The sequence below is a fragment of the Leguminivora glycinivorella genome, chromosome 7 (genome assembly GCF_023078275.1).
Source record: "Leguminivora glycinivorella isolate SPB_JAAS2020 chromosome 7, LegGlyc_1.1, whole genome shotgun sequence".
NCBI lineage: Eukaryota > Metazoa > Arthropoda > Insecta > Lepidoptera > Tortricidae > Leguminivora > Leguminivora glycinivorella.
The window spans coordinates 11,758,776-11,779,844 of NC_062977.1; the positions used below are offsets into that span (position 1 = coordinate 11,758,776).

The window sequence follows — 21,069 nt, forward strand, 5'->3', positions numbered from 1 at the left end:
ACTGGTCACACGTGCGAGAGGGACACCAGCCCCAACTTTGACCCTCTCATGTGGACACACTTGTGCTAGTCTGTCAAGAACGCCTTTATGCGCAGGTGATAAGGTTCAATTTAGTATGGCAAAAAAAGTGTGAGCTCAGTCCCTATTGTAAGTCGATGGTCAAGATTGGCAAGGCACGGCAACCAAACGTCAATGTCACGTCAAGCACTTTCAAAATAAACGCGAAAAATCGGGCTAGGCTAGAAACAAAAGTTCTGTTTCGTAAATATATTCATGATTAGTAGTTAAAAAGATAAATACTTTAATATGATGTCTGAAATGCAATTGGTAATTACAGAGAACAAGCAAGTAATAAAAACAATTGTGAAAACTACTAAACCACAAGCTTGTCATCTTGTAAAGTCTCTTCAAGAATTTCAACAGTTGGTTAATTCGACGTTAACTAACATTATAGAAGATCGTGGTGGGAGCAATGAAGGAGATAATGAAGGTACAGCTGATAATGTCCATCCTAAAAAACCTAACCTGTTGAATGTTCTGTTGAAATGAGATTAGACCAATCATACAATAATTGCTTTTAAATCAGTAGCTGTATGTAATACAACATTTTTGCATATTTAATAATTTATTAGAATCTGGAAACTCGCACATTCCTATATATCCTTACTAATATTATAAATGGGAAAGGGTGTGTGTGTCTGTTTGTTTGTCCGTTTTTCACGGCAAAACGGAGCGACGAATTGACGTGATTTTTTTAAGTGGAGATAGTTGAAGGGATGGAGAGTGCCATAGGCTACTTTTTGTCTCTTTCTAAGGCGAGCGAAGCCGCGGGCAAAAGCTAGTATAAAATAAAAAGAAGAGCACTCAAATGATCAACATACAAGTTTTAAATCAAATGTCACAACCCTCTTAGCATATCACAGATAATTATGTCTTAAATGTAATGTACAGAATTAAGTGCAAAAATGAGTAATAAAATTAAAATAAGCCATTAGGGACAAGCTGTTTTGTTTTAATAAAAAAAATATAATGCTTTTTAATATCATGATATTCTCATGTTGTAAAATAAAACCCATCTACTGTTAGATTTAAGAATTTTTACAATGTATTTCAGCTTTTATAAAAGTAGACTGCTTAGATTTCGTTGCCTGATATGATTTCTTTAATTTCAGATTTAAATGAAGAAAGTGAAGAAGATGAAGATGTACCTGTTACTCCAAAGAAGAGAAGGAAATAGTTCATAGGTACATTTTTATTATTTTACTTTATTTTAGCAGTAAATATAGTCAAGAGTGATCAAAATGGGTACATATGGTATGCACCATGTTTTTATTCAATATCAAAAACCTCAAGTAATATTATTCATTTAGATTTTTATTAATATTACAATACTTTGGTAATTAACATTAATTTTAAGATACCTCATTGTTTAGATGTTATGATTTGATATAGCTATAACTAGGGTATGGACATGTGGTTGCAATCTTAATAGAAAAAAAAATATTATCAACATACTCTTTCTCATTGAGTGTTAAATCTACTTATTATTATAAATAGTTGCAAACTTCTCCAGCAGACAAATCTAAAATCTGTTTTTTTTTTTAATAAAATGTTTCATGTCTGTGTATTGCAGTTGACTGACCTGTTTTTAATTGATATAATACCTATCCATAGACTAATTTCATTACTTACGTAAATATTTATAAAATAACCACATACATGTATAATATTAGGATTTAGACAACTGTTTATTGGTAGGTGTTATAAATCTGTCTATCTCTGAACTGATAATTCAATATTTGCATTCAAGAAACTTTTTACCTATTTTAATATGAAGTGTATGTTTTAGAAAAATCAATCATTTGAGCATTGTTCATTAATGTATAAATTATGGGCTTTTTCCATCCAAAATGCCACCACCTGTTGGTACGCTAGCTATGACAGGAGTGAAAAGGCTCCTTAGTTTAATACAGATTAATATTAGGACAACTTTCACTAAAAACAGCCTAGTTTGAACATTTAATTATTATTGCATGTATCAATTAAATACATTGTATGTTTAGCTAGGTTTTTGTTTTTAGTGAAACACAATTCTCCATTTTTTTTAAAAGCAAACAGGAAAGCGGACCCTTGCACTAGGCCGGGAAAACGCTAGGTTGAAGAAGATAATTCTTCATTTTTTTTATATACTTACATACATATATTATAAATTAAATAGTTAATGAATTTGTAAAGCTTCCTTCACTTTTATAAAATATAATTATTTTGTATAATAATTAATGTCAATGTTAAGCCAGAGGTAATTGGAATTCAACAATAATATGGTGTAGAATGTATAATGTACCCATTTTCATTACTGTTGAGTGTATACAGGTGGTTTGTAAATAAAACATCAAAGTATTTTCAGTATTCTTGGTTTATTTCTTATACCACTAACATTGGTAACATCTCATAAGCAACTTAGGTATTTACATCCCTAAATATTTACATAGCTTCATGTTGTAATACATTACATTCTCATGTTCTGATAGTGTCTGCATTGTACTTTTGATTTGTATGATAGTTTAAATTGAGGTAAATTCTTTAAAAACTATATAATTATGTATATAAATTGGACTGGGCAACGAAAGAAAAACATGATGAAACTTAATTAATTAATCATAAAGCCTATAAATACAATAAGCATTTTTTCAATCTTTTGTACCTATATTGATTCATCAAGTAAATGTACCTAATTTTTGATCGTCAACATATAATCGATCAACACAACCTTTATTTACTTAGCAGTTATAATAAATACTTCAAACAGTCTGCAAGACTTTCCACAACTAATCTAATATTTAATTAGCCATGAAGAAGCATGGCATTCATAACATAACATTTTCTTAACAGGAAAACCTATAAAGCATGGAATGTTTTTATCACAAATAATGACTTAACTGAACTTGAACTTATAATAGCGATACTTACACATTGTTTCACAGCAATCTGGAATGTTACATAACAGACAAAATATGAGAATGCAAAAAAAAGTAAAAAAGAATCTGATGATTGTTTTGAAATACCATATCAATTGTTACAACATATACGTCTCAATATTTCCTTATTGAATGACCTTAACAATTGATATTCTAAGATATATACATACATATTCTCGTATAGCCTGAGAACTATGAGAACAATACATTTTAATATTAAAAGCAACAGTTTGACTTAGGTACACAACTCACGTTGTTATCTCGATTTAATCAGTAGAATGAGTGATTAGCGCTAACTTGACCGTACGCGGTAGGTGCTTCACCACACGTCTCGAGTGCTAAGAAAATTGTGTCACTGCTAAACGCGATAGCAGTATTAGGTCAAGTGCCTTTACGTTCATTATTAATAAAAAAGGATAATGATAGCGCGGAAAATATCTTATTCTAGTCTATTATTGTCTTTGTTTATTTATTTACTAACTATGTTCCAAACATTTCTATATTTGTCACACATCGGGCCTTAAATGTGGCCTTTTGGTTTAGGTATTCGATCGATTTTTTAGAGAACGTACTTTAAAGTAATTGTTTACTCGAAGTAGCGTTAAAAATTACATGAAGTAACCTGACAACCACAGCGATTGACAGTGCGTTGTGTTACTATATATACGAAAGCGGAGTTCAATTTACTCTACCTATTTTTGTTTTAATTATTGTACTCTAAACGTTTCGTGCGCGGTTACACTGGGCATATCACATCTTAATTGCAGCGAACATTCTGTGATGAACATTTCTAATTTGTATTAATTAGTTAGGACTAGGAAACTATGATTGTTGGTAGTAGGTAATGGTGGGCTGCTTGTCGTCGGGCGGTTCGGAGTCGGAGCCGCACACGTCACACTCGTTCACACCGCACTCGCATACTGCATTAGGACGGATGGAATACCGCAATTTCTGTAAGGAACATTAATTGTCATGAGTAATATTTTTTGCGTTCGTTTAATGATAAAATAAATGATAAATGATTACGCTCTTTAGCTGTCGCACTTGAAATCTACTTTAACCAGTAATCAGACTAGGAAGTTTTAAAACGATAAGAACGTAGAATATCTGTACCTCTCCTATTGTTTTCCCCGGCGCTCTTGCCACGACAATGACCGCATAAACTGGTATGCACAATAGTGAAAGAGACGCGACTGCCCAGCCAAGACCCTGCGCCCATCCAGGGTACTGGTACTGACGGTAACTCGGCGGCGTGTAGTCCACCAAGCTAGCGACCCACAGCGCCAGCAGCAATGCTGGTGCCGCAATTAACCAACATATTCGGAAGTATAAAGATGGGTAGCGACCTGAAATGTATAAATAACGATTTAATTATGTTTCGTAGTACAGATTTGTATCTACAAATTACGATAATCATAATTCTTATGGTTATCTTGTGATAAAGATGTGTATATCGCTAGTTTCCTGATATTGTGAGCTCATTCACTATTGGAAATGTTGTCTCACCTGTCATTTGCTTGATGTTCTGGGACAGCCTGCCAGCACCATAAAACCATGCTATAGCAACCACTTCAAAGAATGCGAGATATGTGATACTAAGCGAGGCAGCGTAATAATCCATTAGTTGGAAAACGTAAATGCCACTGTGTATGATGTGTGGTAATCCAAACAGAAACGATACCACACATACCAATAGTACCAACAGTTCGTGGTAGACAAGCTTTTTCCGTATCATATCTGGAAAACCATCTTGAATTGAAGTTACTACGACTTCAACTATGGCAAACTGAAATAAAGAGGATTTATTAATATTGTAATTAATTTACAAGGTGATCGATTTCAACTTAAATGACATTCAAATACCTGGCTATTTAATCCCAGACAGAGGAACATAAAGAAGAATAGGACTGCCCAAAGTTGCGATGCAGGCATCTTTGCGATTGCTTGAGGGTACACAACGAACAGTAATCCAGGACCTGTAATCATTTAACAGAAGAAAGGTTGATATCTTAAGGGTTTCTATGTCTGCGTATAAATGTACTACTGATGGGTGTTGGAGGTAAAGGAAAATACTTACTGTCGGCAATGACATCCTTTACAGAAGTGTTCTGTTCGAAAGCTATGTTTCCGATCGTGGCGAATGTAAATATCCCCACGATTAAACTAGTGACAGCATTGACGAGAGATACAGCCAATGTGTCGTGCAAGAAATTGTTGTCAAATTTGTTATATGAGGCGAACATTATCATCGATCCAAACGCTATTCCAATCGAGTTGAAGATCTGTGACGCTGCGTTAACCCAGGGCCTTGATGTCTTTAACAATTCCCATTCCGGCTTGAAGAAAAATCTTAATCCTTTGTCGGCGCCATCGAGGGTGAGTGATCGGCCAAGAAAGACTATAATCAGCAGAAATGGAAGTGTTGTTGTGATGTATCGCACTTTAGCCGAAGATTTGATACTTTTCCATAGGGCGAAATACACTAACAACCAAGCACAGAATAAGCAAGCAGCCAACTCCCACCGCATGCCACCGGGATATTCAATACCATCACTCATGCTTAATACCTTCTTCCTGAAAAAATAGAAGCACATAAATAAATGTAAGTAAGAGAAGATCACGTACGTCTAAAAGAAATATATAGATAGGTATTTAGTGATTAGCATTAACACAACGGTAGTGACTTCTCAAGGTTGATGAAGTTTTTTTTGTCTCGAGTAGATTTCTGAGTATTTTTTACTAAGTGATTCATCAAAAATGACTTGTTATTAAATATATTTGTAATGGAACCGGAATCGTCAAAAATATAACACTAAGGGAAATAAGACACACCATGCTTGACGCGCTTCAACAGAAAATATAAAGCTTACTCGAAGAATTGTTCAGTGGCCGTTTGAGATCCATTTGGCTTGGTAAGATTATGAACAGGCTGCCAGCATTGAGCAGTATTCCACCGGTTGTTGCAGTTAGCCCACGGGACTACGGTCTTAAACGATGTGAAGAAGTAGTAAATTGCCCAGGCTATTATTACTGCATAATATGTCGACATTAGGAACGAGATCACCACGCTTGCAATACCAGCACCTGAAAACCATTATACACAGAATTAAATTACAATGTTAAGTGCTTTTTTTATTTTAGGTTTAACTTTATGCCTACAGGAGTATTTTAGGTCTTATTGTGGTCACATGAACTTACGCATTTTGAGTGTGAGTTGATGTAAACATAAGTTTTCCTATTCATAATACGTTTCATGGTTCACATTATACATGTATACAAACTGAAATAAATGTCATATACAAAGAAACTTATGTACTATGTATATGTATACATCATTATATGTAGGTAGTTCCTATAGACCATTTGGCCTTAGATAGCCCTAGTCTAGCACAAATATTTTAAGTACCTATTCATTACATGGATATAGTTACATAGGCATCTTAGAGTACTTATCAACATATTATTAGGTAGCTCTGCCTTGTTCGAACAATGTTTCTAAGATGTAAGGTGTCAGTAGTGTCACTGTCTTAGTGACAAAGGTAACTTTTGGTAACAAAAACACGTCATTTTTACACTGACGTATCCGATCCATATCGTATCTAGATCTAGTATTTGATGATTCATATAATTCGATTAGGGCCGGTCTGGATTTTAGAAACGCATTGTTTACGAGCACATTAGCAAATATATATATATATATATATATATATATATGTATTTAATACCTACCAGGCAGGCAATTATGGTCGCGCGATAAATGATAAAATAGCAGGCCGCACTATTTGTAAGTGCGACAGGGATGGCCCGATGTTTTATCATCTATCGCGCGACCATGATTGCCCTACAGGAAGAAGTTTGGATATTTATTGAAGGTATGTACATATGATAATACTGTATATTATGTATAGCGGATTGTATGAATATCATTCAATTTATCTTTGCCGTGAATCATTACGTAAACACATGGGTGCGGCAAAACATGTGTTCCTCTGATATTGCTGAATTATTGAACCCGACAAAAATGTAGCGTACCTAGGTTACAATTACAATATATAAGCAGAAAACAAAGTTGCTAAGCTGTTTGCTGATAAATTATAGGCGTAAATCCTTTATTCCTATATAGTTTAAACACCTTTGTCGTAACCATCTCAACATTTTAATATCGTATGACAGCAGTAATGACGGATGATAGGGAGGTATGGAAGCGGAAGACAGGCTGCGCCGACCCCAAATGCATGGGATAAGGGTAGGCGAATGATGATGATGACAGCAGTAATGTAAGGGTAAGTAGGAGCCCCCGGGCAACTTTGTCTCCGCAACTATTTTGTCTCTCACACATCCAGTCTATGGGCAAGTAGCGCAACTTTTTATATGTAGAAACCCATCCATGATACAAAATAGTTGCGGCTACAAAGTTGCTCGTGGGCGCATACCCTTACATTAAAATCCACATCCATGTTTAAAACGATATTGATCCTTAGAATGTTATGTAGGTAGCTTTTTAACCGACTTCAAAAAAGGAGGAGGTTCTCAATTCGACTGAATGTTTTTTTTATTTTTTTTATTTTTTTGTATGTATGTTCTTCGATATCTTCGAGAATTGTGGACCGATTTTCAAAATTTTTTTTTTGATCGAACGGGTATAACCCCGAGATGGTCCCATTGGCACCAAGTCAAGGTCTGATGATGGGATCCTGGAGAAATCGAGGGAACTCTTCAAATGTTATAGGCACATGTAATGTTTTTAGTGTATTTTTCAAAGGTAAACCAGTATTTACGCCTGATGGTAATAATTTTATGTGGCTGAGCTGATGATGGAAGGTCAACTCCTCAATGGTTAGGAGTTAAAGGATAATTCTTTCACTAGTGTACATGTATTCGGACTGATACGTATAATATCAATAGGAACCACTAAAAATCAACAAATAAATAAACTTTTTAACAAAAAATAAAACCGCCTTCAAAAATAAGCGCGTTACAAAACACGGAGAAACTAAAAAGCAAAAAATAATAAACCTTTGAATTCAGATTTCTTATCGTATTGCAATAATCTAAACATCCAAATTATAAACAAATCAATTATTTTTGGAGTCGGTGCCAGCCTGCGTATGGTTGGGTGGGGCAAACTGGCAATAGCAAGGCGACGAACAGGTCTGGTACCGACTGCAAAAATAATTGATTTGTTTATAATTTGGATGTTTAGATTATTGCAATACGATAAGAAATCTGAATTCAAAGGTTTATTATTTTTTGCTTTTTAGTTTCTCCGTGTTTTGTAACGCGCTTATTTTTGAAGGCGGTTTTATTTTTTGTTAAAAAGTTTTGTTAGGTCTAGGACTTCTGTATCTTAGTAAGTATAAAGTTGGATTGTTGTAAGTTACCTGTAAACAGAGGACATATTTGCGAGAGTGCTCCAATTGGTCCGTGCGCAGTATATTGTCCAATTGCCAGCTCCATAAAGAGCATAGGCACGCCACAAACTAGGAGTATTATGAAGTAAGGAATAAGGAATGCACCTGAAATAAACAGAAGGGTTTGTTATTTTTACCCGGGGAGCCGTAATAGTTAATAAGTGTCGATAATCAATTTATTGTTAAAGTTATCCCTGGAACGGGCGAATAATTAAAACACTAATTGTACTCCTCAAACTGAGTTGCTTTTGTTCAGCAACTTTTCCTACAAATAAAATATTAGCTTCAATGTAGGTACTCTAACGCTATCGTTATTGACGTTGCCTGTCACACTTTAAACATAACGAAATTCGCAATACATTGTGTCTTAGAATAACTTATTTATGGTGATAAAAATCTAAATAACAGTTATCTTCATAAGTCTGATAGTACGTTGGCCTGAGAGATTCTCGCTTCCGAAACTTCTGTACCGTGGAGGCTACTTAAATCTAAAGAATGAAGAATACGCCGATCGATTGTTCAATTCCACTATGGTCCAGTTGCAACAACCACATGTGACAGACACATCATCGTCACACAGTAGAAGTCTATGGAACTTCCCATACAATAAAATTTAACGAATGCTTTAACGGTGACAGACGGTTGTTGCAACCGGCCCTATGTCTGTGAAATTATAATACTTATTATAGTTTCCATGCGGTCAGTGTCTCTTTCATACCTTCTTTCTTAACGTATGCTTACATGTGTTTTAAACTGGTTTGTACTTTGTAAGTACATGTTATAAAGATCACTAAAATGAATGGCACGTTCGTAAGAATGTCCCGTCGTCCTCTCGTTGCGCTAACAACGAATTGACCTACAGGAACTAGCGCAATTAACCTGCTAATTCGCCCACTGAGATGATTGTCGTGGTCTTACTCGAATACCTTTTGGTTTCTGGGCTGTTTCTCTAATGGGTAAGCGAGGTTTCCTGTTTAGTAAACAGGCTACACGTGTGTGTGTGTTAACGCGTGTTATAATTACATATTGTTTTTCACCACACCAACTGGTAAAGGCTTTCTTTGCTATTCGAAAACAGATAGCAAAATTGCATTTTATCCACAAGGGGGCAAAGTAATTTCATACAAATTTTAACTCGATGTCTTAATCTGGCTGCTAGATTTTACCTATAAATGATGATTTTGAATCATAAATATTGAATAAATTTATGGATTTCATTTATTTTGATGTTTTATAGTCAGTATTTTGTTCGTGTTGGTGTGGTGAAAAAATTTGTGTTTCACTCGGTGGCAAAGTTTGTTTAACCTTCGTGCCTTGATACCCTCGCAACGCTCAAGATTCCACTTTTTGAACCACTCGCTACGCTCGCGGTTCAATATTGGAATCTTTCGCTTGCTCTGGTATCAATATTGGCACGTGCGGTTAAACAACTACTTTGCCCCCTTGTAAAACAAATAACTATTTTTTGTGTAATGTCAAATGGTCGTTTAGGAGAGTTATAATCGAGGTCGTCTTTTACGTTGATTTATTCTTAAACGTTGGCATTATGCGAGTTGAATTATTTTATTGTACCTAACAGGTAATTACAAACAAAACGTAACTGTCATTATTATAAATGTAGCAATATTCCAGGAAAGGAAGCACTGGAAGCCGTGTATTGCTACTTCTTAAATAATCTTTATATCTGATGCTTAAAGATTCAAAATTTGGAAACACTCGAATTCGTATTAGTAAGCAGCCTATTTAAGAATAATAAAGATAACGACTAATAATCACTCGATATCTCGAGTTTGCGAAGTGTGAAGTATCAGTTTACCGAGGGAATCAGCTGTAATTCACACCACATTGTCGTGTAGCTCAGTTTGTGTGATTGTACCTCGGTGTCAACCAGCCGCAGTTAGCGAGCTGGGACACAAACAAATCTCAGACACGATCTCACGATTTATTGAATACATAACATATCCTACTACACTTACCGTGATTTATCTGTAATTCGATACTGCCAAACTTATGTAGATTTATTACGATTATGACGTGTCTATTTTTACCGGAATAATACAAGATAGTATTTGTTTGAAACCATAACGTGGCGATGTGACTCAGGAAGGTTTGGCAATGTTGAGTATTTCAATTGTTTGATTGCTCAATTTGTTTTAAAAACTAAATGCCTACTCGTAATGGGTACCTATGTGAAACAAAGATTATATTTATGTACCTAAGCGAAGCTTGTGTCTGCTCTCTAATATCTAAAACTAGAGGATAAGGTTTTGAGAATGTCATTTTCCCACACAAGTAGACAATAACTTGTTTCTCTATGCCTAAACGTACACCATGTTTTTTTTGTTTTCCGTTAAATTCGACACGTCGTTAGGTTCATTATCAGGAACCACCATGTATATCACTGATAGTTAAATTCGCAAAAAAAATATCATCGTTTTCATACATAATAAAAAATAAATTAGTGACCCTTAAGAATTATTGACGGCACATGTCAAAACAAATAACATTAGGAATTGGTAAAGTGTTCAGTAATTATCTTAATTCTTTTAATAACTCGATGACCGTAAAAGTTGTGACTTGTTTCTTAGAGAAATTAATAGTATTTGATCTAAAGAACCTTCCCTTAAAGTTAACGGAATTCAATAAAAACAGGGTGTATATATTTACTCGGTTATTGTCACATCAGGAAAAATTACGCAGTTTGATGCTTGTTTTATATATCCCTGCGATATTTTTATTTTTGTTTCCCAACATAAATAATTGGGTATGATGGTTTTATGCAAAAGCCGGTTTGTTTTTGGCATGGACATGTCATGGAAAAATTAAAGAGGCTATAGGTCTTTCGTCCCAGATTGGACGTTAGTAAGCCAAACAAACAAAATAATGTGTCAGTAAATAGCATTATACCTTTCATTTGTGTCGATGTTCTCATGGTCGCCTTAATTTACGATTCCGTGACATCGTGTAAGAATAATTTTCTTACAAAAGTGAAATGACGTCAGCACCGAAGACATATTTTCGTTACTGTAGTGTTTATGGGTGTATGGAAAGTTCTCAAAATGCGGAAATGTCATTCTTTAGAATTCCTAGACACCCAGAAAAGTAAGTGGTTGTTATATTTTTGCAGTGTTAGGTACATTATTGCTTACGTAAATGGCGTAAAAGTGAGATTTAAAGCTAGAATGACACATTAAAATCAATAAGGATTTATCTGTAACGACATTTAGGTAGATGCTGCGATCTATCTAGCTCGAAAGTTTGGTACCTACTTAAATATTGTGCAAACATCTATTCAAACATTTTATGTAAATATGATTCCGTCAGTATTTAAGAAACAAATACGTACTTGAATCTTTATTAGATAAAAAGGTAGAAAGAGCGTTGGTACTAGCATAGCGCCATACACAGTTACTAATACGAGTAGGACAGTAGGTACCTACGTTTCTAGTTCAAACGAATCTTTTTTTTATTGTGATGGATTGGGTGTATTCTAGAGAAAACATATAAAATGAACTGGAGTATGAGTGGGCGGGCGTCTTGGCGGATAGGATCAGGCGTCCAAAGGGTAAAATAAACCTAATTCGTTACAATTAATGTTAGCGGGCTCCTAGTCTATTTACATTTCTTTTAAGCGCGCGCGGCGTCGGCGCGCGGTGCGTCCCACATCCCACATACCTGCAGCACAATAGATCGAATCAATGAACTACCTACTTAGATGTTTGTACATATTTCCTTTATTTATCTTTTCTCTTAAGCTAGGTTTTTTACAATATGAGTATAAAAGTAAAATAAAAAAAAACACTTACAAAACAATATAAAAACATATAAACAAATACATATTATTATTATTGTATTTTTTTTGTTTTAAATAATTCTTAGTATAACATATAAATTACCCCATAGATGATGTGAAAAGTCCTCGTCATAAATATCTCATTTTGCTCCCTTGTTACACAATCTACTATTGCGCGTATGAGAGTAATATATTTATAATGATTTTTTGTGTCTTCAATACTGACTAATGTGGTGTCATGACGTGGTATTGTTATACTAAAACCTACTTACAGTTAATAGTACCTATTAGATTTACAACAACTTACATTGTACGAAGTCGATTATAGTAACGTTGTACAACCCTGCGTGACCTTGCGCAGTAGTAACGACCGCGCCGCCGCTGCCGGAGATTAACTACTGATATATCCTTATACTGTGCAAGTGATAATAAAATGGTCGCGGAACTTGCTACAGAGAACGCGGTGCAATGCCACGAAGATCACGACGTTTTTGTCATCCTAATGAGTGATTTAGCGTGATCGTCCGGTGACAGCATAACTTGTTAACATTAGCGTTGAATGAGTGTTAAATGGTCTGTGCAAAAATTACGCTCGTCGCTAAAATATGTTCCTAGATGTACATATGATTAGCGCTTCGGAAACGAGATCGACTCTGTTTATTTCTGTTAATATATAAAATGCAATTATCTCTGTTCGTTGTCGACGTTGTCGTTAATGAGTAAGACTTGGCAGTTACTTATCTTACCTCCTCCGCTTTTGTAGCATAGATATGGAAAGCGCCACACATTGCCCAAGCCGACGGAGTAGCCCACACATGCCAGCACGAACTGTATCTTGTTTGGCCAGAATGGCCGTCTTGGTTTGAGGTGGTCCGTTTCGGCGTCCTCCTCTTCCTCATCGCAGTCGCTTTCGTGTGACCCCGTGTCTTCATCCGGCGGCCTGTAATTAAAAAATAAATGTTCATAAATTGCTGCACATTATTCTAAAGAACAAACTAGGTATTTCATTTTTATTTAAATTCTCTTTCACAGTTACCAATTAAATTAAGTCACTATTAAGTTATTATTTTAATTATAGTTAAATTTAGTATAATACATTACTAAAATCCTACTCTAAATACATTTGCATGCTGTATGAAGACAGCTGGAAAAGGTGGAACTATATCTAACATAATATTAAGACATGTAACTAACCCTTTTTCTGCAAATAAATATATCTTATCTTATCTTATCTTAACCTAAAAACTTACGCGTCTCTATTTATAATTAGTCTCTTCTACGAATTCACAGAGTGTATTGAGATTGACTTAAGACATAAAAATATACAAATGTCGTTGGTATACTAAGCTCATTATGTCGATTTTGAAATCCGATTTTATTCGTTTATTGTTCTGCCAGTGACATGATTAGAGAAAGAGGGAAAGAGGTAATAACCTTAAAGTAATTTCAAGTACGTATATTTTAGGAAGAGCACATAAATGTATTTGTATACTACTGCGCTAGTTCCATTGAGCCATAGTTCCAGAGTCCATTTTAATAAATTTGAATATTAAACCATCGGAAAAAAGATAAAATAAGTAATGATATTTGATCGCGTTCGATTTGTATGTGACTTAAATTAAATATGTATTAAACCATGTTTGCCGCACTTACAGCAATCATTATTATCTAAATAATACACACATAAAAATGATATTTCGCAAGTACTATTTAAAAATGTATACACATACACCGTGTTTCACTTAACACTAAAAACCTGAAAACGGTTTGTTCAGAATCGAGAGTAGAATCGATTGAGCTATATCTTGATGGGGGTAATATTTTTATTTAAATTAGTATTATTAGTTATTTTTTACGTGCCTATTCTATTGTACTCGTAATACAACATTGTGTATATCGCATTGCTAAAGGTTGTTTACCTTTTTCAGTATTTAGGGGCATTAATAAGGCGTCATCCATATATTACGTCACAGTGTAGGGGGGGGGGGGGGGTCATACTAAATGTGACAATCCCTGTTAAAGGGATACAAAAAAGCGTGACATAGGGGGGGAGGGGTCCAAAAACCTGAAATTTGGTGTGACGTAATATGTGGATGATCCCTAATGGCTGGTTACTGGGACGATTATTTTTTCCGCTACGAGTTTGACGTTGTTTGTCAGTTTAATCTTAATGTTTATCATAAGTCATAACAAATTGAACTCTTACCTAATTACAACCTTGTCATTTTGAATATTGGGTTTAAATTTGCTTACTGCGATTACCTGTCCAATTTGAAGTGTTTTACAGTGACATCTTAGCTGTCTATTGGTAACCCTTATGTCGTTGCAGTAACGTACACAAATAAATAGTTTTATGGTTTATGATGGTAGTTAGCAATTATTTTGAGTGTAGAGCTAAAAGTCAAGTAGAGCTGTACAGAAAATTAAAAATTCAATTTAAAAAAAAGTAACCATCAGATTAAAAGATGAATACTCTAGATGAGTTTAAAGAAATAAAAATCAGTTGGGGTGTCTGAGGTTTTGAGTGATATCGGAAACACGTTGTATATATTATCTTGTTCCTAGTGTAATCTTGGCATATTTGTCACGGCTCCTGAAAGTCTTTTTCTAACGCGAGCGAAGCCGCGGGCAAAAGCTAGTAATATTATAAATGGGAAGTGTGTGTGTCTGTTTGTTTATCCGTCTTTCACTGCAAAACGGAGCGACGAATAGACGTGATTTTTTAAGTGGAGATAGTTGAAGGGATGGAGAGTGGCATAGGCTACTTTTTGTCTCTTTGTAACCCCCACTTCCCTAAAATGGTGGAAGTTTGTATGAAGCATTCCTCAATTTTTGAATTTAACGCGAGCGAAGCCGCGGGAAAAAAGCTAGTCGTATATAAAGATAAAACTTGAGACTAATAAGGTAAGTGTTTTTTTAAGTTAGTGTTCATTAATTAATTCAATCTTTGTTCTTCTTAGCGCCTATCACTGCGACCATTCCTGATCTATTGTGATCGCCACCTACTATCTCGATCAAGTCCTACAAATTCAATAACTTGTAACTTATCTTTTTGAACTCGAGATACCTCACATCATTTTTCCGATTTTATTATAGATTTTAATGTTTTAAAAATGTTTATTTATTTATGCTGTTGCATTTTGTTAAAGTATTCTAAATTTTATTTTCCTTTGTAATGTGTATACTTTCCGTGGTATCATTCGTTATGGCCCTGACGGAAGATCAGCGTTGGCCACCCAGGCTAACACCATGCTGAGTCGGGACCATATTCATGGCAACTATGTGTACTTACTTACCTTTTGTGATGTTATGTGTGTAAATAATTCTCTGTTGTTGATCTGTATTTGTGTGTGTCTTTTACGTATTATTTTGCCATGAATAAAAATATTTCTATTTCTATTTCACCCGGATGTATTAGGTAGCTGCCCAGAATCGTGTTACGTGTGCGGATTAGAGAAGAGAGGGGGCCACGGTGTAGGGTGTTCCGTAGTTTTCCGTATTTTTCTCAAAAACTACTGAACCTATCAAGTTCAAAACGATCTTCTCCTAGAAAGTCTTTATAAAGTTCTACTTTTATGATTTTTTTTTTTCATATTTTTTAAACATATGGTTCAAAATTTAGAGGGGGGCGGCACATTTTTTCCTTTAGGAGCGATTATTTCCGAAAATATAAATATTCTGATTTAAACTTTCACGATTATTTCTCTGTTATATAATATTTTTCTTGCTTCGTGATAATTTCTATTGCACTCTGCCAGGATGTACACGGGCGTTTCTTTAAAGTTAGAGTGTTACTTACTAAACTTAAATTAAATAAGATTCTCGGTTTTTTAATAGAAACTATCAATATTTAAAGGCTTTTATTTAAAATAAATATATGTGCGATAACAAAACAATAAAATTTTACCCATTAATACATTTATAATTTTAGTATGGCAATATTTAGCATGCAATTATTACACTGTGATATCAATCTTATTTGTTTCACTCGAAGCTATAAATTCAAATGAACAAGTGCGAGCCATCGAATGTTGTGCGCTTGGCTGTTTATGTGTTCGCAAATGGCCGTCACCCTTCTCTGTCATCTCAATCCTGCGATGAGTAGAGTAAAAGAGATAGTTGCGCCCAAATTACGTACATAGGAGTTCGCGATAGGCAAACACTCACACGCGCGTGACGCGCGGACTTTGTGAATGTGTATGTGCGTGTTTTCAAATATAAACCTTATAACACATTGTTTACGGTTTTTATTCAAATGAATAACTCGATAAGAAGCCGAGTTGCTTTGGAGTTTAGTTGAGCGGGCTGTCTTTATCAGCGTGTGCGTGATTTTTGTATCTGTGTGGAGTGACCATGAATGAATATGAAAGCTCAGGCATAAGTAGCTTCACTTCGCGTTCGCGCGCCCGATAATTTTAGGTACATATTTGAATTTAAGTAAATGGTGTTATTATTTGTGAGGCAATACGTAATGTTTTAATTATAAGTATGTTTTTTTTATTTCAATGGTGGTTTGTAACTTTGGTATTTGTTGTGGAACATCTAGGGCAACTAATCGGATTGTATGAGCGCGCCGCCACTTAGCTCCGTGAATTATCTGCTGTTTTCTTTAAAGTAACAAAACGTCTGTGATGATAGGAATTGACCAAGGTAATAAATAATACTGTTACCTATATGCTGTTAATTTTCCAACACATGAGCCTTGGAGCCTTGGGAATTTTAGGATAGTAGTTAATGCAATCTTTTCCTAACTTTAGCTTTACCAATAGTGGAAAAATGGCCATCGGGCGAGAACTAGCAAATATACAGACATTAAACGGCGATAACTCTATATTATCCCATGTTTAATCTTTGAGAAAATAAGGAAGGTCTGCGGCGCTAGGCTCTTAGTCCATACTGTCCATTGGTAATTAATAACATGTGCGTTTAGTGAAATACTACCCCCCCTATTCATAAACCTACACTAAAGTTACCCTGGGCGCACACGGAGGCGACAGTTGCACGGCGACATTTTTTGTCTCTGTCGTTACTACATGCGTCCAAGACAGAGACAAAAAATGTCGCCGTGCAACTGTCGCCTCCGTGTGCGCTCAGCCTTATCAAGCTGATAAAGTTCGTTTGTCCCTTTCTGACGTATTGGTGTGATGAAAAGAAACGATTTTTATCGGCATGATAACTTTAGTGAACGTTTATGAATAAGGGGGTACGTGTATTAGATCCCGAGTATCCTGACATTTCAATAAGCTCATTTAATGATAATGTTTAAACAATGATATCATTTTTACACTGCATTGTATTATATTTTTGTATTTATGTAAATATTTGTTAATCATGATAGTGAAGACATCTTCAAGTAAGCTTGTAGGTAAGTATACAACGATGAGGTGTTTTAATTTGAAGTGACATGTTTACATAACTGATTAAATAGGCAGGCACCTTCTAGACTAGGTGCAGATAACGACACCGACGTTAAGGTCATGCATCTTATATTAAAGCTCTCTAAACTTATTTTGTCTATTTATTTGTCTTCTGCAGATGCAGTAAAATAGTGTACTTAATTTAATTACAATTTTTGAAAAATGTAGAACCCTAAAAAAATTTATAAGGAGCCCAATGTTTCATATGTAAAGGTTCAATATTGGAAATTAACTAGAACTGATGTCTTATCGACATACATCAGTTATTGGCGTTATATTTGGCGCTTCTATTACGACCCAATTATGAAATATGACGATATGTTTTAGTGTTAGTTTTGAAATGGATTATGTACTGTGTTCTATTATTCGATGCAGCCTTTGCATAATTTATTCCATTTGGCGTTATACCACCATTCAACACGCGGAAGAGTAATGATAGCGGCTGTATGGTTACTGTTTAACCTTGTCACTTGTTTGGTTTTAAAGATGGATAACTCGTGGTGCCGTAGATTAAAGTGACGTCATTAAGAGCTCAAAGGATTAAATTCTTACACCGGTCAAGGCATTTTTTCTGATTATGAAATAGAAATTGTAGACAGTGTAGCATTTTATGCAAAATAATGTTTTGATCGTCTATGGATTTGAGTTATTTGTTTCTCATGTAAAAAATGTAAATTAAAACGTAGGTAACTGGCCCCGTAGCCGAATGGCATTTCTCCGACGCCAAACGAAAGCGATACGCCGCTGGCTCTGTCGCGCCAATACGCAAGCGCGATAGAGATAGATATCTACTAGCGCTTCGTTTCGTGAGCGTTTCGTGAGCGATTGTACCATTCGGCTAGCCACCCAGATATCGTAAATAGTAAACATCGATTTAGATCTGGAATCTAGATTATGTTTGCCGTAAACTAATATACCTAAATAAAACATTATAACTACCGCGATATCGCAAATCATTCACGCATGTAACGGTTTTAAAAATATTTTAAGCCATTCAGTAAAAATACGTATTTGGATCATTAATCAGTTAGTGATAGGGCGTAGGTATCTATGATTCATGACCGTCATTCATTGTTGATTCCAAGATAAAATGTGGGATATCGACGTTGCAACCTTATCGGTCCTAGTGAATGAAGGTCATGACGACCAAGACGCGAGAGATGTAAAGATAATGGGATTTTAGGGGATTTTCTCAAGATGAAGAAAATCCCACTTTAAGCCCTGATAAGTTCGATATGTTAATACAGTGATAGTTTTAAATTTAATGCATTTTATTTGCAAGTTCTTATTGACAAATAAATTGTGTTCTAATATTTAGATCTAATATTTATTTATTAGTTTTGATATTTACAGTTTGAGCTCTTTCTAACGATACCCCATTTGACCTAGTAACTTGACATTTACAGTTTGCCCCCCTTGCATATTGGCCATTTTCTATAATTAATATTATTTAATTAATAATTTTTAAGAAAAAAAAACCGTCGCCTTTCGGGTTCTGGTGAAAGCTACTTGCGAATGTTGGATTATGTAGAAATGTGTAAGTATTTTTTAAAACTGCTTTTAATGCTTTAATTATTAGATGGCAACACAAATGAATATACGTATAACGTTAAGGTTTGAGGAGTTTCCTCAATTCCTCATGAATCCAATTATATTATAAGAAATCGAAGCTTGACAAACTTTGACTTGAAAACTCGATATGCTTAACAAACATAACTAAATAAATGTCACTATTCTGAACTTAAATGCATGCTTTTCTTACAAAAATACCAATGTCACTATGAGTGTGCCGTTTAGATTTGAGGAGTTCGGTTCTGACTATCATCAGCAGTTCCACTGCACTAAATGTCACTCTTCTGGACGTAAGTGCATGCTGTTCTTATAAAAATACCAAAGTCACTATAAGCGTGCCGTTCAGATTTGAGGAGTTCGGTTCTGACCATCATCAGCAGTTCCACTGTACCAAATGTCACTGTTCTAGACGTAAGCGCATGCTGTTCTTATAAAAATGGCAAAGTCACTATAAGCGTGCCGTTCAGATTTGAGGAGTTTATAGAAATAATGCCTTTCTCAATTTCCTGTATTGATATTAGGTTTACAAAAAAATTACATGTATTGGATATTAAAATATATTTGATGTGTATCCAGTCCAGTGTATCTAACGCAGCTATGCTCTTTCAGTTTAACAATAATTGAAAAAAGTCAAACTAATCGACAACAGTACTTATAACCCTTATATTAGGGTTCATCATCATCATCATCATATCAGCCCTTATAGGGTTATATGCATGAAATTATGTTCAAACTAGCTTTTGCCCGCGGCTTCGCTCGCGATAAATTTGAAAATTACGGAATGCTCCATACAAACTTCCACCTCCCATGTTAGGGAAGTAGGGGGTTAGAAAGAGACAAAAAGTAGCCTATGTCACTCTCCATCCCTTCAACTATGTCCACTTCAAAAATCACGTCGATTCGTCGCTCCGTTTTGCCGTGAAAGACGGACAAACAAACAGACACACACACTTTCCCATTTATAATATTGTACGTATTGATAATTTACAATTGTAATCTTAATATTCGGGGAAAAAACTGAGATTTCGTATGAATAAGCCGTAGTCCCCTTTCCTCATGATGCATTACGTTACGTAATACATATATATTATGTTTGATATAAGTATAACATACATAAACTCTCGTCTGTATTCCCCAATGGGTTAAGTATAGCACAAAGACTGCTCAAGTTTCGGTGCTACTCTAATTAAGGAGTTGAAAGAAAATTAAATCTTGATATTGCAGTGTATGCAGTGTAGTGTATAGTGTATGCCCTACATCAAAATGTAACTCGTATTGGTATTGACGTTAGGAAAGGGGGCGGTAATTTTTTTTACCACCACACGGGCACCGATGACATACATATTAACTAATAATTGCATGCGTAAGTCACTTGGCGTAACATGATAATTCATTTTTTTCTGATTTGATTGCCACATCATAGCTACATTACTCATTCTCACCTTAGCGCTTGAGTGCCTCCAACAGTAGTTCGGAATAAGATAATTAGCACCCAATTAGGTACTAAAGGCCCAATTAGACAGTGAACTCCAAATGATCGTCATTGACTAGGTGAAGTGTTTCCAAAACGAATTAAATTTAGAATACAATTTATTTCAACAATGGGTATATTAATTCTCTTGATGAAAATTCAAGAAAACCAACGATAAATAAGTTGGATCTCGGGTGGATCACTAAATGGTTGAGTTACTTTATTAAATATTGAAGGCTTAGAAGAAAATAGAATAGAAAACAACTTTTAAGGATCGTATGTAGTATAAGGTACAGTACCTACAGTGGGAATTACGACTGGGGGACAATTCTCAACTGATCGATTTTTCCATGTTTTACACTATTAAGTGGACACTCTATTTAATATAACAAACATAGTAAAACATGGAAAAAATCGAGTAGTTTAA

The 21,069-nt window shown here is 35.0% G+C and overlaps 1 protein-coding gene and 1 long non-coding RNA gene across 2 annotated transcripts in view; one reads left to right on the forward strand and one right to left on the reverse strand.

Moving 5' to 3' along the window:
* Positions 1–164: 164 nt before the first annotated feature.
* LOC125227806 lies at positions 165–3,201 on the forward strand. Its single transcript, XR_007177222.1, has 2 exons — positions 165–490; positions 1,173–3,201. It is a non-coding gene; the product is annotated as an uncharacterized LOC125227806 (long non-coding RNA).
* Positions 2,399–21,069, reverse strand: part of LOC125227791 (sodium- and chloride-dependent GABA transporter ine-like) — a 30,536-nt gene continuing 11,865 nt past the window's right edge. Inside the window, 8 exon segments of the mRNA XM_048132132.1 lie at positions 2,399–3,929; positions 4,092–4,324; positions 4,485–4,764; positions 4,842–4,954; positions 5,056–5,552; positions 5,849–6,062; positions 8,360–8,494; positions 12,929–13,122. Of these exon segments, the coding sequence (XP_047988089.1) occupies positions 3,801–3,929; positions 4,092–4,324; positions 4,485–4,764; positions 4,842–4,954; positions 5,056–5,552; positions 5,849–6,062; positions 8,360–8,494; positions 12,929–13,122 (1,795 nt within the window). The 3' untranslated portion in view covers positions 2,399–3,800.